At 37.2% G+C, this 14,991-nt stretch overlaps 3 protein-coding genes, 1 long non-coding RNA gene and 2 other non-coding genes across 8 annotated transcripts; 2 read left to right on the top strand and 4 right to left on the bottom strand.

Moving 5' to 3' along the window:
• Positions 1–1,759: 1,759 nt before the first annotated feature.
• Positions 1,760–1,832, bottom strand: TRNAA-AGC (transfer RNA alanine (anticodon AGC)). The gene has a single exon. It is a non-coding gene; the product is annotated as a tRNA-Ala (tRNA).
• A 580-nt stretch (positions 1,833–2,412) lies between these two features.
• Positions 2,413–3,731, bottom strand: LOC111795301 (uncharacterized). 3 transcript variants are annotated; one of them, XR_015421158.1, is made up of 4 exons: positions 3,590–3,731; positions 3,194–3,274; positions 2,855–3,030; positions 2,413–2,737 (listed from the first exon to the last, which is right to left on the bottom strand). It is a non-coding gene; the product is annotated as an uncharacterized LOC111795301 (long non-coding RNA). The 3 variants fall into 3 exon arrangements; XR_015421156.1 differs by lacking the exon at positions 3,590–3,731 and having other exon boundaries at positions 3,194–3,334; XR_015421157.1 differs by lacking the exon at positions 3,590–3,731 and having other exon boundaries at positions 2,855–3,020; positions 3,194–3,327.
• LOC111795297 (uncharacterized) lies at positions 2,734–6,587 on the top strand. The gene is made up of 6 exons (XM_023677628.2): positions 2,734–2,994; positions 3,324–4,110; positions 4,187–4,742; positions 4,820–5,019; positions 5,112–5,350; positions 5,436–6,587. The coding sequence occupies exons 1-6, from the start codon at positions 2,821–2,823 to the stop codon at positions 6,381–6,383; spliced, it is 2,904 nt and encodes a 967-aa protein (XP_023533396.2). The 5' UTR covers positions 2,734–2,820; the 3' UTR covers positions 6,384–6,587.
• On the bottom strand, positions 6,559–8,319 carry LOC111795298 (protein VASCULATURE COMPLEXITY AND CONNECTIVITY). The gene is made up of 3 exons (XM_023677630.2): positions 8,059–8,319; positions 7,777–7,982; positions 6,559–6,818 (listed from the first exon to the last, which is right to left on the bottom strand). Exons 1-3 carry the CDS (start codon positions 8,152–8,154, stop codon positions 6,644–6,646), a joined length of 477 nt encoding a protein of 158 aa, XP_023533398.2. The 5' UTR covers positions 8,155–8,319; the 3' UTR covers positions 6,559–6,643.
• A 454-nt stretch (positions 8,320–8,773) lies between these two features.
• TRNAY-GUA (transfer RNA tyrosine (anticodon GUA)) lies at positions 8,774–8,864 on the bottom strand. The gene is given in 2 exon segments: positions 8,774–8,809; positions 8,828–8,864. It is a non-coding gene; the product is annotated as a tRNA-Tyr (tRNA).
• A 2,376-nt stretch (positions 8,865–11,240) lies between these two features.
• On the top strand, positions 11,241–13,579 carry LOC111796163 (BTB/POZ domain-containing protein At3g22104-like). Its single transcript, XM_023678885.2, has 3 exons — positions 11,241–11,610; positions 11,792–12,895; positions 12,992–13,579. The coding sequence occupies exons 1-3, from the start codon at positions 11,548–11,550 to the stop codon at positions 13,451–13,453; spliced, it is 1,629 nt and encodes a 542-aa protein (XP_023534653.2). The 5' UTR covers positions 11,241–11,547; the 3' UTR covers positions 13,454–13,579.
• Positions 13,580–14,991: the final 1,412 nt, after the last annotated feature.

Below are 14,991 nucleotides of genomic sequence, written 5' to 3' on the forward strand. Positions count from 1 at the left end.
AGTTTTTAGTCATTACAGAAGAAATCTGCGAAGACTTGTTCGCGAATTTCGCATTCCATTATAATCGATCATACCATTTTTCAAATTTGCAACCCCATTTTCGAAACATCCATTAAATATATATTTTTCCGGAGATTTTTTTTTTTTTTTGTTCTTATCACTCGAAAAGCTTGAAATTTATTTACTTGAATAAAAAAAAATTGGGTTATGAGATAAGATTCTATTTGATTCTAATCGTGATAAAGTTAAACATGAGATCCAAATTGAGAGACCTAAAAAAATACATACAATATTCTTAAAAGGGCATTTTGGTAATCTAAATAAGGGGTTTATGTTTTGTCTTATTGTCTATGATTATTTTATTTTATCCATTAAAGATGGAGAAAAGTGAGGCTCCATAACAAGGACGAGTAACAATAATTAAAAATGTAACGTCTCATGTTCATAATTTATATTCAACGACTGAACATGACCACGTTATCTATTTGTTTTAGAGTGAAGTCTAAACATGGCCACGTTTCTAAAAAGATTTTTGAGAGGTCACTCCATAAAAAAAATATGCTTAATTTTGAAGTTCTTATTATGGAGCCACAAAGAATAAAGAAATCAATTCTTTCAGGTGTGATCAAGATAACTCTCATTCAAATGTGTTTTTGGTTGATTCGTCCTTTATTTACGGAGCATTACATGTCTACTAGTTTCTATCTTGGTTCATGTGAGATCCCACATTGGTAGGAGAGGATAACGAATCATTATTTACCCCAAGAGAGGTGGATTGTGAGATTCCACGTTGATTATTGAGGAGAACGAAATATTCCTTATAAGGGTGTGAAAACTTCTTCTTAGTAGACACTTTTTAAAAACTGTGAAACTGACGGCAATACGTAATGAACCAAAGCGGATAATATCTGCTAGTGGTGGGCTTGGGCCATTACAAATGATATCAAAGCCGACACTGTGCGATGTACCAACAAGGACGCTAGCCTCCAAGAGAGGTAGATTGTGAGATCTTATAGTGCTTGGAGAGAGAATGAAGCATTTGCTTACTCCAAGGGGGTGAATTGTGAGATCTCACCGTTCATCCTCGAACCACATTCTATTTAGAGATGTCCTACTCTAATAGCAATAGGATATAGTTCACAAACAAACTATAGCGGAAACTAGTGAACATGTGAAGTTCGAGTAAAGAAGAGGAACAAACATAAATGAACTGAGACCATAATTAATGAAAGTGATATTGAGGACAGGATAGTTTAAAAACACTTAAAAAATATTGATAGTTACTACCGATACCAACTTGGTGCAACTTGTTTATGGATGGTTGAATCATACAAACTTTTATAAAAAAACATTCCTAACAGCAATTCAAGGCGAAAAGATATTTCATTTTAAGCAAGAGAATCCCTTCTCCGTCTCCATTATTGAGCTTAAATGAGCTCCACCCAAGGCCCAAGATAAAAACGTTGCTTCAGCCCAGTCAAATATGAGAAACTGGGCCGAAGAAAGTTCTAAAAAAGAAAGGCCCAAGATAACGACTTTGCTTCAGCCCAGTCAAATTTGAGAAACTGGGCCACCAGAAAGTTTTAAAAAACAAAGGCCCAAGATAACGGCGTTGCTTCAGCCCAGTCAAATATGAGAAACTGGGCCGCCGGAAAGTTTTAAAAAAGTAAGGCCCAAGATAAAACGTTGCTTCAGCCCAGTATAATATGAGCAACTGGGCCACCGGAAAGTTTTAAGAAAGAAAAAGAACGAAAAAATATGGAGATGCGGGGTATCGATCCCCGTACCTCTCGCATGCTAAGCGAGCGCTCTACCATCTGAGCTACATCCCCGGTGTGTGACAAAATAGAATTAATATTTATATTAAATAATAAATAACCCATCTAAATAATAATTCATAAAACATTAAATACATCTTAAAACCTTTTTTTCAATCATTATTAGCGTGTATAATTAAATCATAATTGGCATTTGAATCCACCAAAATTCTAATTAAATTTGTAATTGAATGGAATATGAGCCGTCAAAAGATGAAAACAATATTTAAATTGAGATGGGTTAGTTGTAATTTAGGTTCACCATTAAACTCGAGGCTTTAGTCATAACTCTGATCCAACCTTGGTCTAAAGTCAAAATTTGATTAGCCCAACTCATGGATCGTAAGATTTGACAAGCATGACCCTTTTTGGAATGTTGATTTGACTAACTACAGTTAGTTACAGAGTGGCAGGCGATTAAAATTAATTGATCCATCCTTGCCCAGCCCGGTCTCTAATTAATTACCGACATATTATTTTCACTGGCACGACAGCCACTCATATTTAATTAGCAATTCCATTGGGTTGAAAAGAAAAGAAAAAAAAAAAGTTAAATAAAAAATAAAAAATAAAAAATAAAAATAAAAATAAAAAAGAAGGAAAAAGGAAAAAGGGTTTTCCTCATAGTTCCCGGGACGTCTGTGTTTAACGCAACATTTTTTTCCCTCCCTTTCGGATATCAAGAAAAGATATCTTGGAAATACAACGGGGGGAAAAGAATTCCACTTTTTTGATTTCGAAGGCAAAACCCAGGGGAAATTCTGCTGAGGAGGAACAAAAATATCATCCGCCGGCCAAGGGATTCAACCTCTCAAACCTCGTAATTTCGTCGATTTCACAACAGTTGTGTGCATGAGATTGAAGTAATTCCATCGTAGTGGACGATTGATTCGCACCTTTCAATTCAGGAACCTCTCTGCCTATCCCCAATTCGAACGAATGGGTTTGAGATAAAGAAATTCCTTCGAGTTCGATGAAATGAAAAGAGAAAACTACGGATGGAATGAGGGTTCAGACAGAAATGGAATTGAGAAGACCTGGTTATGTGGTTGTATTTGTGATCCTCCTCAGCGCATTGGCAATTTCCAGTTCAGAGGCCAGAACGAAGACCGTCGAAATGGTTCTCACCACTGCCGGCGATTGCCATTTCGCCTCCTCGGAATTCGAACCATATATGGTAATGCATCTGTTTTCTACAATTTTCTACAGTTTTCTGCATATACATATTTATATATATATATATATATATATATATTGAATGTACAGACAATCTAGAACATTTGAATTCAAACATAGATAATGACATAAAATTGCATGTAGCGTAGAATGGGAGGATGCAATGGTTTTTCTGAATTGCAGGGAATGGTGATTCGTACCTTTTTTGGTTGTTAGCTGCTTTCATTTCCATGGGGGAGATGTTTTTGATTGTTTGAATGCATATATCAGCTTCTCGCCATCTGCAAAAACATAACTAAATTCTGTAAAATAATGTTGGGGTAATAACAGGAAGAAAATCTGGCGTGCATGAAAGAATTGGGAGAGAGGGAATATGAATATGAAGATGAAGAATTGGTTGCTTGCATCCAGAAAGGGAACATGGATGAAGCTATAAGAATTCTGGATCCTGAGATGAAACATGAATTGTTGAATTGTTTAAGAAGGAGAAGTATGTTTTCTCGTGGATCTGAAGAAGCACGTCCTAACTTAATTGATGGGTTTAGAAGGTCAACTGAGTTCATATCCGGAGGCTCCAATATTCACAACAGACGTACAATTCTATCATCCCAAGATTCACCACCATCAGGCCCTGCTGCAGCTCCATCCCCTTCATCAGAATCACCAAACAATTCTCCATCATCATCTCCCAGTAATGCTCCAATGTCATCCCCTACTCATGTCCAACCCAAGTCTCCATTGCCAAAATCGAAATCGAAATCGAAATCGAAGTCGAAATCAAAATCGAAACAGAAACCGGAAGCAGATGACACCGACACCGACACCGACACTGGTAATTCGGATTCTACGGATTCAACAGATTCGCCTTCAGCTTCTGCAGGTCGCTCACCAAGTCTTCCACGTGGTTCTCCCAAGCGTCGCCCTACAATTACGGAGGAGGAAGAAGAAAACCTGATGATTATAATTGCTGGCATTGTAGCAACTGGTGTGGCAGTTGTTTTTACTGTTGCCCTGCTTTTGTTCTGCAGTTGTAGTGATGAGGAAAGTGAGCCTGATCCAAAGTTTAGGCAAAGGGGTGAGAAGCCTCTTCTTGTATCTATGGGCGAAGTACCAGCAGGTACTATCTTTTGGTTATGTTCTTTCATGTTTGCACTCGTGATTTTCATATGAACTTTGTAATTCGTGTACTTTAGGTTCTTCACTGAAGTCTTACAGCCATGGAAATTCAGCTACAAAACAGTTCGGTGCTGATAATGCAACGAAACCACCCTCTTTTGCTGGCAACTTGTCGGTGAATCCTGAAAATGTTACCTCAATGGCTGAGGCTCCAAGATTTGACGGTAAACCATCGGCAATGCCGCCTCTAAAACCCCCTCCTGGAAGATCAGAACCTCCGCCCCCTCCTCCACCAGCACCAGAACCAGAACCAGAACCAGCACCAAAACCAGCACCAGCACAAGCGGCGGCACCGGCACCGGCAGCACCTCCACCGCCACCAGCAACTGCTCCTAGAGCTCCACCTCCTCCTCCCATGAAAGGTGCTCGACCCCCACCTGCCCCACCGGCGGGAATCCCTGGTAAATCTCAAGCAGCGCCTTTGGGGCCAAATCAGCGTGGACCCAGTGGCTCAAATACGAATTCGGATCCAGGAAGCCACAAGACCAAGTTAAAGCCATTCTTCTGGGATAAGGTTCTTGCCAATCCTGGTCAATCCATGGTCTGGCACGAGATTAGTGATGGATCTTTCCAGTAAGCCAACTTAAAACTCTTAAATCTCATTACGGATTTGATGTGTATTACCGGTTTAATCATTATAACATTGGCAGATTCAACGAGGAGATGATGGAGTCTCTGTTTGGGTACAATCCTGCAGAAAATAACAAAGGCAACCGCAAGAAAGATTTAGCTTCAGATTCTTCCAATCAGTACATTCAAATCATCGACGCTAGGAAAGCTCAAAACCTTTCAATTCTCCTACGTGCATTGAATGTAACAACAGCAGAAGTTGTGGATTGCATTCAAGAAGGCACGCTCTCTGTTCTTTTTCTCTCCTTATAACTCGTTTCTATGTCATGCTTGAGATTCGATTAGAGAATAAATCAACAAATTATGTACCAGGAAATCCGGATCTTCCAGCGGAGCTTGTGCAGACATTGTTGAAGATGGCGCCAACAACAGAAGAGGAACTGAAACTGAGATTATTCTCAGGCGACCTTTCTCAGATCGGTCCGGCAGAACGGTTCCTCAAAGTGTTGGTGGAAACTCCTTTCGCTTTCAAACGATTAGAGTGTCTTCTCTTCATGATTTCAATGTCGGAAGACGTCGCTACCGTTAAAGAGTCATTCACAACTCTAGAGGTGACGATTCCAAAATTCAGAAAACAAATTCCATCAGTTCATAAACACACAGCATTTAGTTTACAAGCTACTTGTTAAATGTTAGGTCGCTTGCAACAAACTCAAGAGCAGCAGGCTATTTCTCAAGCTATTAGAAGCAGTTCTCAAAACTGGAAATCGAATGAACGACGGAACGTACCGTGGCGGTGCTCAGGCGTTTAAGCTCGACACGCTCTTGAAACTGGCGGATGTTAAAGGAACCGACGGCAAGACTACTTTCTTACATTTCGTCGTAACGGAGATTATTCGTTCGGAGGGCGTGAGAGCAGCCCGCTCTAGCAGAGAAAGCCAGAGTTTGTCCAGCATAGCCTCCGCCGATATTGTTTTGGATGACTTCACTGACGATTCGGCGGAAAATTATCGAAAATTAGGTCTTCAGGTCGTTTCTAGTTTGAGCACGGAGCTCGTGGACGTTAAAAGAGCGGCAGCCATAGATGCGGATGGGTTAACCAAGATGATAGCGAAACTCGGCCAGTCTCTGATGAAATCCAAAGCATTTATAAATGCCGAAATGAAGAATTTAGACGAAGACAGCAAATTCCGCCAATCGATATTGAAATTTTTGGAAGACGCAGAAACGGATATTACGTGGATTGCAGGGGAAGAAAAGAACATAATGGCGCTGGTGAAGAGCACGGCAGATTACTTCCATGGAAGTTCCGGAAAGGACGAAGGATTGCGATTGTTTACGGTCGTACGCGATTTCCTGATTATGCTAGACAAGACGTGTAAACAGGTTAAAGATGCAGCTGCAGCCAAAGCTGCAGCAGCGGCGGCAGCGGCAGTGGCAGCAGCGGCAACAAACAATGGGAAGAATTCCAAGAAAGAAACTCAGAAGTTGTCGGCTACTTCTAATCAGAGCTCAGAGCTACGGCAACGGCTATTCCCGGCGATTGTAGAACGACGGAAGGGCGAGGATTCAAGTTCTTCGGACGAGGAGGACGGCGACGGCGACGGCGACGGTGACGGTGAGAGTTCATCTTCATCATCCTAGATTCCACTGACTGTATTTTAATTCTACGAATCGGAATCCCTTTTTGTGTGAATGGAAGAAAAATCTTCTCCAATTCTGCAGCGTGACTTCTCAAGCAGATCATCTAACCGAACCTTCTTTGTCTTGACGATTTGTGACTTTATTTTATGACTGATTTATTTCTTAGAACTATATCTTGAATTCAAAATTTTGGTTAACCCTTTACTTTTGTACTCATAAAATTAGTAGAATTCTTACAAGTTTGAATCTAAAACGAAAATTTAATAAGCAGCCGTGGAAGAAACATAATAAGCAACACAAAACAAGCCATGAACGAAACACAAAATCCCTCCCATCGACAGAAAGTGATGGTGCGTTAATCCACAAGAAGTTCTTGATTTACTGTTCGCCAATGCCCCAATCACCAGCAACGACATTCCCACCGCTAGAATTATCCTTCAAAACAAAAACAAAAACACAAATTAAGACTCTTACCGTGATCCCATGACGAAACAAAGGGTGAGAAAATATCAGACTCGTTTTAAAACATTTATGGAAAGTGTAACAACCCACGCCCACCGCGAGCAGATATTGTCTTCTTTGAGATTTTCCTTTCGGGCTTCCCCTCAAGGCTTTAAAACATGTCTGCTAGGTGAAGGTTTTCACACTCTTATTGTGATGTCTCACATTGGTTGGGGAGGAGAGGAGAACAAACCACCATTTATATGGAAACCTTCCCACGCCTTTTAAAGCCTTGAGGGGAAGTCTGAAAGGGAAAGCCCAAAGAGGACAATATCTGCTCGCGGTGGATCTGGGTCGTTACAAATGGTATCAGAGCCAGACACCGGACGATGTGCCAGCCTTCTCGCTGTTCCCCGAAGGGGGGTAGACACGAGGCGGTGTGCCAGTAAGAACGCTGGCCCCCAAAGGGGGGTGGATTTATGGGTGGTCCCACATCGATTGAAGGAAAGAAAGAGTGCCAGCGAGGACACTGGGCCCCGAAGGGGGGTGGATTGTGATGTCTCACATTGGTTGGGGAGGAGAACAAACCACCCTTTAAGGGTGTGGAAACCTTCCCCTTCGCGTAGCAGACGCGTTTTAAAACATGAAAGGGAAAAGCCCAAAGAGGACAATATCTGCTAAGGATGGATCTGGGTCGTTACACTTATAAATGGTGGTTTGTTCTCCTCCGCAACTAAACTAATGTGGGACATCACACAAAGTCTTGAGGAAAAGTTTAAGAAGGACAATATCGTTTTAAAATTCTTACGAGAAAGCCCAAAGAAGACAATATCATTTTAAAACTCTTAAGTGCAAGTCGAAAAAAGACAATATTTGCTAACATTGAACTTGGGCTAGGCTATTACACTTAACCTAACATCTCGTTTCGTAAGCTTAATACGAACAAACTTACCAGGTGAAAACAAGGCATCCGATGGAGATCTGTTTGTTGGGGGGAGATTTCTCAAGCTCTTCCTTAGAGCAAATGCAATTGAAACCCCCCAACAAATTAGCAATTATGTGGGCTAATCCCAGCAGCCCTGCTGCTCCTAGCCCCAATTTGAAAGCCTGCTCACTTGGGTCTCTGCACTCGAATATCCACAGACGCAAGTGCTTTACCTACTCAATAACCACATTACAGAGTTCAAATCATCACCATTCAACTCATGGTTATGCGTTGTTTTCAAATGAGTACCTTGTTTTGTGCAATATCAGCTTCGATGGCGAGCAAGCCAGCCACAATATCCATAGCTACAACCAGCAGACAAGCCAACACGCCAACCAACTTCATAGTATCCTTTTCTTCTTTGTATCAAAGCAAAGGGTGTGGAACAAAAAGGTCTATTTATGGGGTTGAAAAGGCTCCTTTACACACTACAAAGCTTGAATTTTGGTCTTTTTTTCATGTTCCATCTTGGATTCCTTTCATGGGGGAGCAAGGAAAGTAGGGTATAAAAGTATAGAAAGCAGTGCAGATTAGATTATATGGCCCAGTTCATTCGGTGGTATAACCTTAATTCTTGGTTAACTTTTTTGACTTTTAATTACATACCCATACCCATAATGTTATTGGCTGTAAATCCACCAAAACTTATACTCAAAGTGGACAATATCATATCGTTGTACAAGTTCGTAATTCTTAAAAATTACATGTTCAAATGTTCGGTTGTTTTACTCGAGGAATAGGGCAATGCTTTGCTGGAAAATTTTGAGGCTTCTCAGGTACAAAAGGGGATTAATGGAATAGAATCACGGATTTAGAAACTTAATTAATCACTATAGCTATGATTATTCGTGTCTTTTTCCTTTGGGAAGGAAAAAGGTGGATTCTTGAAGGAGGCCATGTGGTTAGGCATCTGGGATTCTATGATGGAAAGAAATTGATATAGAAGGAAAAAAAAAACAAAAAATCCGACTTGCCGGATTCGAACCAGCGACCTAAGGATATCTGAAGGCTTAACCAACTACAGTCCTCCGCTCTACCAACTGAGCTAAAGTCGGATTTGTTCACCGTTCTGCACCTGGATTTATAGATTATATAAAGTAAGGAAAAAATGGAATTAAATTGTTTCATTTGTGGGGTGACTTTATTTGAATTTCAAACTCCCATCACTTTATGCATAAAATGTAATGGCACTTTGAAATAAGAATATGCTTGATTCCACTTTAGCCATAATTAAAATCTTATATCATTACGTAGTTTGAATGTAGATTCTTAGTCAATAATGAAATTTTTTGTTGCTTTCTAAAATTTTAGTTATTCTTTTTTTGGTCGATCATTGGTCATTTAGTAATTATCGTCATAATCATTCTAAGATAATGATATTAATTTTCGTGAAAAAAATACTATGTGGTGCGTACGAATAGCTATCCAATAAGTTCTCTCTAATTTTTTTTTTACTATTTATTTTAAATACTCAATTTTTTTTTCAAAATAAATTTTTAAATAATAGCAAAACAGTGGTTCGAGAGTGACAATTTGTGGTATAAATTTTTTAATTTACTCGTATTGTTTTACTAGTGATAGAGATAATATAGTTTTTGGAGGACATAGTTTAATGACATTTTGGGACCCAAATCATCATCCCATTATATAGATTAAAGTCCTACTCTACTCGAGATTTTTTAGAAAATATTTTTTTAATTACAAATTAAATTAGGTTGTTTTTGAGAATCAATAAAACTATATATTATTAACATAACTACAAAAATAAAAGTTTACTTAATTGATCTTATTTAAAAACAAAATTTAATAATGCATATCAAAATTATGTACGATAATCATAAAAAGGTAGAGGCTAATGTTTATAAATGATAATAATAATAATTTTTTATATATTTGTTGGGCAGATGGAGCTTTTTTTTGTAATAATTGCACCACCACAAATAATAATTTTGAGGAGACATATAATAAATTGAACATTATTATTATTTTTATTAAAATATTAAATACAATTTATTATACCTTTAATAATTTAGTTGCGTGTATATATATATAAATAATAAAAATGTCTGTCCAAAGCTGAACAATATAAGGACGAGTCTCGTGAAAACTGTAGGGATCAGAAACGGTGTCGTTTGGTGCAGAGAGATGATTGGACAATGATTAACAAAATAAAATAAAGTTAATTGCTTATTAGGTGTAATTTTCCCTTATTATCTTACACTAATACAATATATTTAGTATAATTTGTGGATCAAAATTATGTGGGGTCCACAAAAGGGCCCAACCGACATAAACAAAACTTCAATCTTTAAAAATTAAACATCATAAATGATAAGAACATAACAACATATCTATCCTCTTATTTATTTCTGATTATTACAATTAATCTTATCAATTATAATTTGGGACCCACACTGTTAATCTAGTCAATTCATCAAATGGTTCCACGGAGAACACCTTACTAGAGATGTTTATTTAACTTGCGAGATCAGAGTCTCAAAAGAACCTGGACGAGACGAGGATTCTCTATTTAGATGGAGACCCCACTAAAAATATCCATTTAACCTGCAAATTAGAATCTGAAAGGGACCCACCTAAAGAAGCGTGATGATTCTTCGACTAGACGAAAACTCCACTAGAGATATCCATTTAAACTCCACTAGAGATTCTTTGTTTAGACAGACAATAAAGGAGAGAGTGGAGAGAGACTATTTCCGGTCGAATAAACATAAATATATGATATTTAGAGTGTTATTTTTACTCTTAATTGGATTAATTTATTTATGTAGTTATTTTGTTTTTGTCGTATTCGTTTATATGGTTGTTGATTCAACTATTAATTTATTGATCGAAAAAAATAATTACTACTATTTTTCTTAGATTTGAAATCATATATCATAAGAAATTTGGGTCAGATCCTTGAAAAAAAAAATAGAGAATTTTGTGACGAGATGGTGACGAAGAAGAGACCTTTCTTATTCCCGTCCCATTGACACCTCTAACCCCACTTCGGATGGAAGGGTAACCTACTTTTCCCAACAAACTTAATACCATTTATGTCTAAAGTTAATTCTTATTATTATGTGTTTATTAAATAAAATAAAATAAAAACTCATAAATTGACAATATTATAAACTCAAACTCAGTTATATTTTAACATTTTAATTTAATAAAAATATTTTTATTCTTTCAAAAATTATAATAATATATTGGATCATCTCCATTAATTTTTAAAGTACGATTCAAGTAAAGTTAAAAATATATGGTTGACTGATAATAATTTAAAAAATCATCTTGATGAGTAATAAAATTCATATTGTAATAAAATTTTAAAATAATTTTAAAATTTATTTTTTTATGAGGTGTAGAGTGGACTATGAGTTTATTATTATTAACTACTTTTCTTGGGTAAAGATTTATATTTTTTGGGCAGGAATGTCAGTGGTCACACTTTACTTGCACTCATACTTCACCTAACTGTCTCTCTGTCTCTCTCCCTCTGAATTTGTGTGATATATTTGCCTTCCATTTCTATTTTCTTCTGCTTGTTTCTTGCACCACCCTCGAGAATCTCTCAGTTTCCTGAAATTTGTTCATTATTCTGAAGAAACCCAACCTGGATCGTCCCTTTCCGCTTGTCTTCTTCTCCGTTTTCACAATAAACCCCCTCTGTTCTTCCTCTGTTCTTCAATCTTTTACGTTTTGTTCTGGTTTGTGGGGGTTTTCATTTTCTGGGTTATGGAAGTTTGCTGCAATCTTGAAGTGGATGTCAATGGCGAACAGATCTTTTTCGTCGATAAGGTCATTCTCTGTTTTTTTTTGTACTTTAACCATTGATTCTGTTGTTCTTGTGTTTCATCTTCACTATTTGTTTTGACTTTTCTCTAGAGTAATTATTGGGCATGTTTTTTTTTCTGGTCTATTTTGTCTGCTTTGTACTTCCCTTTGCTTTAATTTTTCTTTTTTTGGGTTACTTCTGTAGAAAACTGTAGCATCATACTGTGGCAAGTTGAGCACGTTATTTGGTAGATCAAAGGGTAGTTTAAGGAATTTGAAGGTGATATTCCAGGGCTTTCCTGGTGGGGCTGAGGGATTTGAGTTAATGTTGAAGTTCTGCTACAATAATGGGAATCTGGAAATGAGTCCTTCGAATGTTCCTCTTTTGTATTCTGTAGCAGAATTCATGGAGATGAACTGTTCAATCTCAGGAACCCAGAATTTACAGGAACAAATTGAGAAATTCCTTGAAGATATCAGCGATTGGACTTGGTCTGAGCTTTTGAATGCTTTAAAACGATGTCAAGATTTGTGTAATACCCCTTTAGTTGTGGTTGATAAATGCTTGGATTGTCTTGTTGGAAGGCTGAATTTAGCTGTGGAAGCAAGTTCTTGTCCTTCCACCTCGTCGCCTGATAGCTGGGCCTTGCGGGTTTCTTGTGATACTAAAAGTTCTGAGAGTTTAAAGACAGGATTCTCTAATGGGTTATGGTGGTTTGATGAACTGCTAGTTTTGACTCCTGATTTTGTTAAAATGATAGTGCAGTTCATGCTCAAACGAAGTTTTGATGAAGTTGTTGTTAGTAAGTTTCTTATATATTACCAGAAATCGAAGTTCTCAACCGCGACGAGAGACGAAAAACGAAAGATCGTTGAGGTTGTGATCGAGACGCTTTATGTTCTTGAGCAAAATTCCATTTCCTGCAAGAGTCTATTCAGCATTCTACGAGTTGGGTTGGGTTTGAACATTGATAAATGTATCCGAAACAAGTTGGAGAAGATGATCGGAGCGCGGTTGGATCGAGGGTCGTTAGATAATTTACTACTTCCATCGCCATCCGGGATGAATTATCTATATGATGTGAACCTTGTTCTAAGATTTGTGAAAGCCTTTTTGCATGAAAAAACCAGTAGAACATGTCCAATGTCATTAAGAAGAGTAGCTAGATTAATGGATTTGTACATGGCAGAAGTAGCTCCTGATCCTTGTTTGAAGCCCTCAAAGTTTCTAGCTCTTGCGAAAGCGCTTCCGGAGTATGCTCGAAGCTCCCACGACGATATGTACCGTGCCGTGGATATGTACATAGAGGTAATGACTTGAACCAATATAGCTTGTCTTGTTCATTTGAATAGATAATACAATACAACGTTGGAGTTTAGTTAGGCTTTGAATCATGTTGTATAGGTTCATACGGAAATGACAGAAGAAGAAAAGGTGAAAATTTGTTGTGCATTGAACTATGAGAAGCTGTCAGTGGAAACATCCTTAAATCTTTCAAAAAACACAAGCTTTCCATCCATGTCTTCCTTACAAGCTCTTGTTTCAGAGCAAGTCAAGCTCAAAAGCTTACTTCAAACTGCTAAAAACTCTAAATCCATCACTCGTTCGTGTCATGAACTCGACGAATGTGAAGACAAGAGTACTGATAGAGCTGAAACGGGCAGCCGAGTCGTTCTCTATGCCGAAAAGCTCGATTTTCCAGACGACGATGAGAAGTTGAAAGCACATGTACAAGGAATTCAATGGAGGGTGATGGAATTGGAGCGAGTATGTACAAAACTTGAAGCTCAAATGGGAAAAGTGATGAAATCTAGAGTGACAAGTAGTCATAGTGAGCTGAAATCTCTGCCGTGGCTTTGTTCATAGTTTGGTTTGTTAATTTGAGTACTGTTGATGGTGATTAGGTGCTGTTTTTTCCATTGTAGATTCAAATATTGAGCTGTGTACAGTGATAGAAGATTGGAAAAAGAAAAAGAAGAAAGCTTTTTTTTTCTGATTTTCTCATCTTTTTTGGTTATGATTTGAATCTTTTAACCCTCTAAATGTGCAGTCCTTTTCCTCTCTTAACACTCACATTTCGAGATAATGGAATTTCAATCATAACTCTTTCGGGGAACGAAACATTTCTTATAAGAGTGTCGAAACCTCTTTTCTTAGCAGATACGTTTTAAAATCTTGAAGGGAAGCCTTGAAGGAAAACCCTAATGAGGACAATATTTGTTAGTAGTGGGGGTGTGCTGTTACAAATAGTATTAAAACCAAACAGTAGGCCGTGTGCGAGCGAGAACACTAGGCCCCAAGAGAGTGGATTGTGAGATCCTACGTTGATTGGAGAAGCAAACAAAGCATTTCTTATAAGAGTTTGAAAACCTCTTCCTAGTAGACGCATTTTAAGACCTTAAAGAGGAAGGCCTTGTTCGAGGGAAATAACGAAATTTGCTATTGGAACATTTTAAAAAAAAGTTTGGGAACAAATGGAATTTATCCAAACATGTTTGAAAATTTCACTACAAGACGATGAATATAGCCCCAAGATAAAAATGCAACATTGTGGGCTGGGCCGACTCATTAATACCATCAACGGGCTCTGATCCAAGCGTTTGTATCCCCCATCCCCATCTCTGCCACGTGGGTCGATTAGGGTTCGAACATTTTTTAGACTCATAAAATTTTCTAACTCAAATAATCGAACATAACTTAATTCAATTCAACCATAAAATATTTTAGGTTAGATTGATTAGGGTTATTCAGATGGTTTGTTTAAATTTTATTTTTAATAAAAGTAAAATATTAATCGGTAAAATATCTATTATTTTATTTTTAAATATTTAACATATAATAAATTAGTTATAATTATTATTTTCGAAAAAGAAAAAAAAAGTTATAATTATTATTTTTGAAAAAGAAAAAAGAGTTATAATTATTATTTTTGAAAAAGAAAAAAAAGTTATAATGATTGAGCATAATGTTTTTTCAATATGAATAATTTGTTTGTAGGTTTTTTGAATTTATTTTGTTTTCGTGTAAGTTATGGAAGCCTTGGGATCTGAGGAATACCCATCACAATCCACGACAGCCTGTGCAATTAAAAGAATGGCACGCCGTATTATTTCTCAAATTAAATTTTAAATTTACCCATATCTTACCCACGTGGCTACATCTCATTGGACTGTTAGTAACTTTCGAAAACTGGCGAGTAAGCTTTAACTTTCTAGGTTTCCGTGACTGCCTCATTAATTTTATCCTCACTTTACTTTTATATATATATATATATTTTTTTTTTTTAGTAATTTAAAATATTTCATTTTAACCGGACGTAAAAATAAATCACTTTTAATTTCAATTAAAAATAATAATTTTAATTAGCATTGACATTCGTAGATTGTTTGAAAATTAAATACAAA

This window comes from Cucurbita pepo, chromosome 5, assembly GCF_057944985.1.
Source record: "Cucurbita pepo subsp. pepo isolate OVF chromosome 5, ASM5794498v1, whole genome shotgun sequence".
Classification (NCBI taxonomy): domain Eukaryota; kingdom Viridiplantae; phylum Streptophyta; class Magnoliopsida; order Cucurbitales; family Cucurbitaceae; genus Cucurbita; species Cucurbita pepo.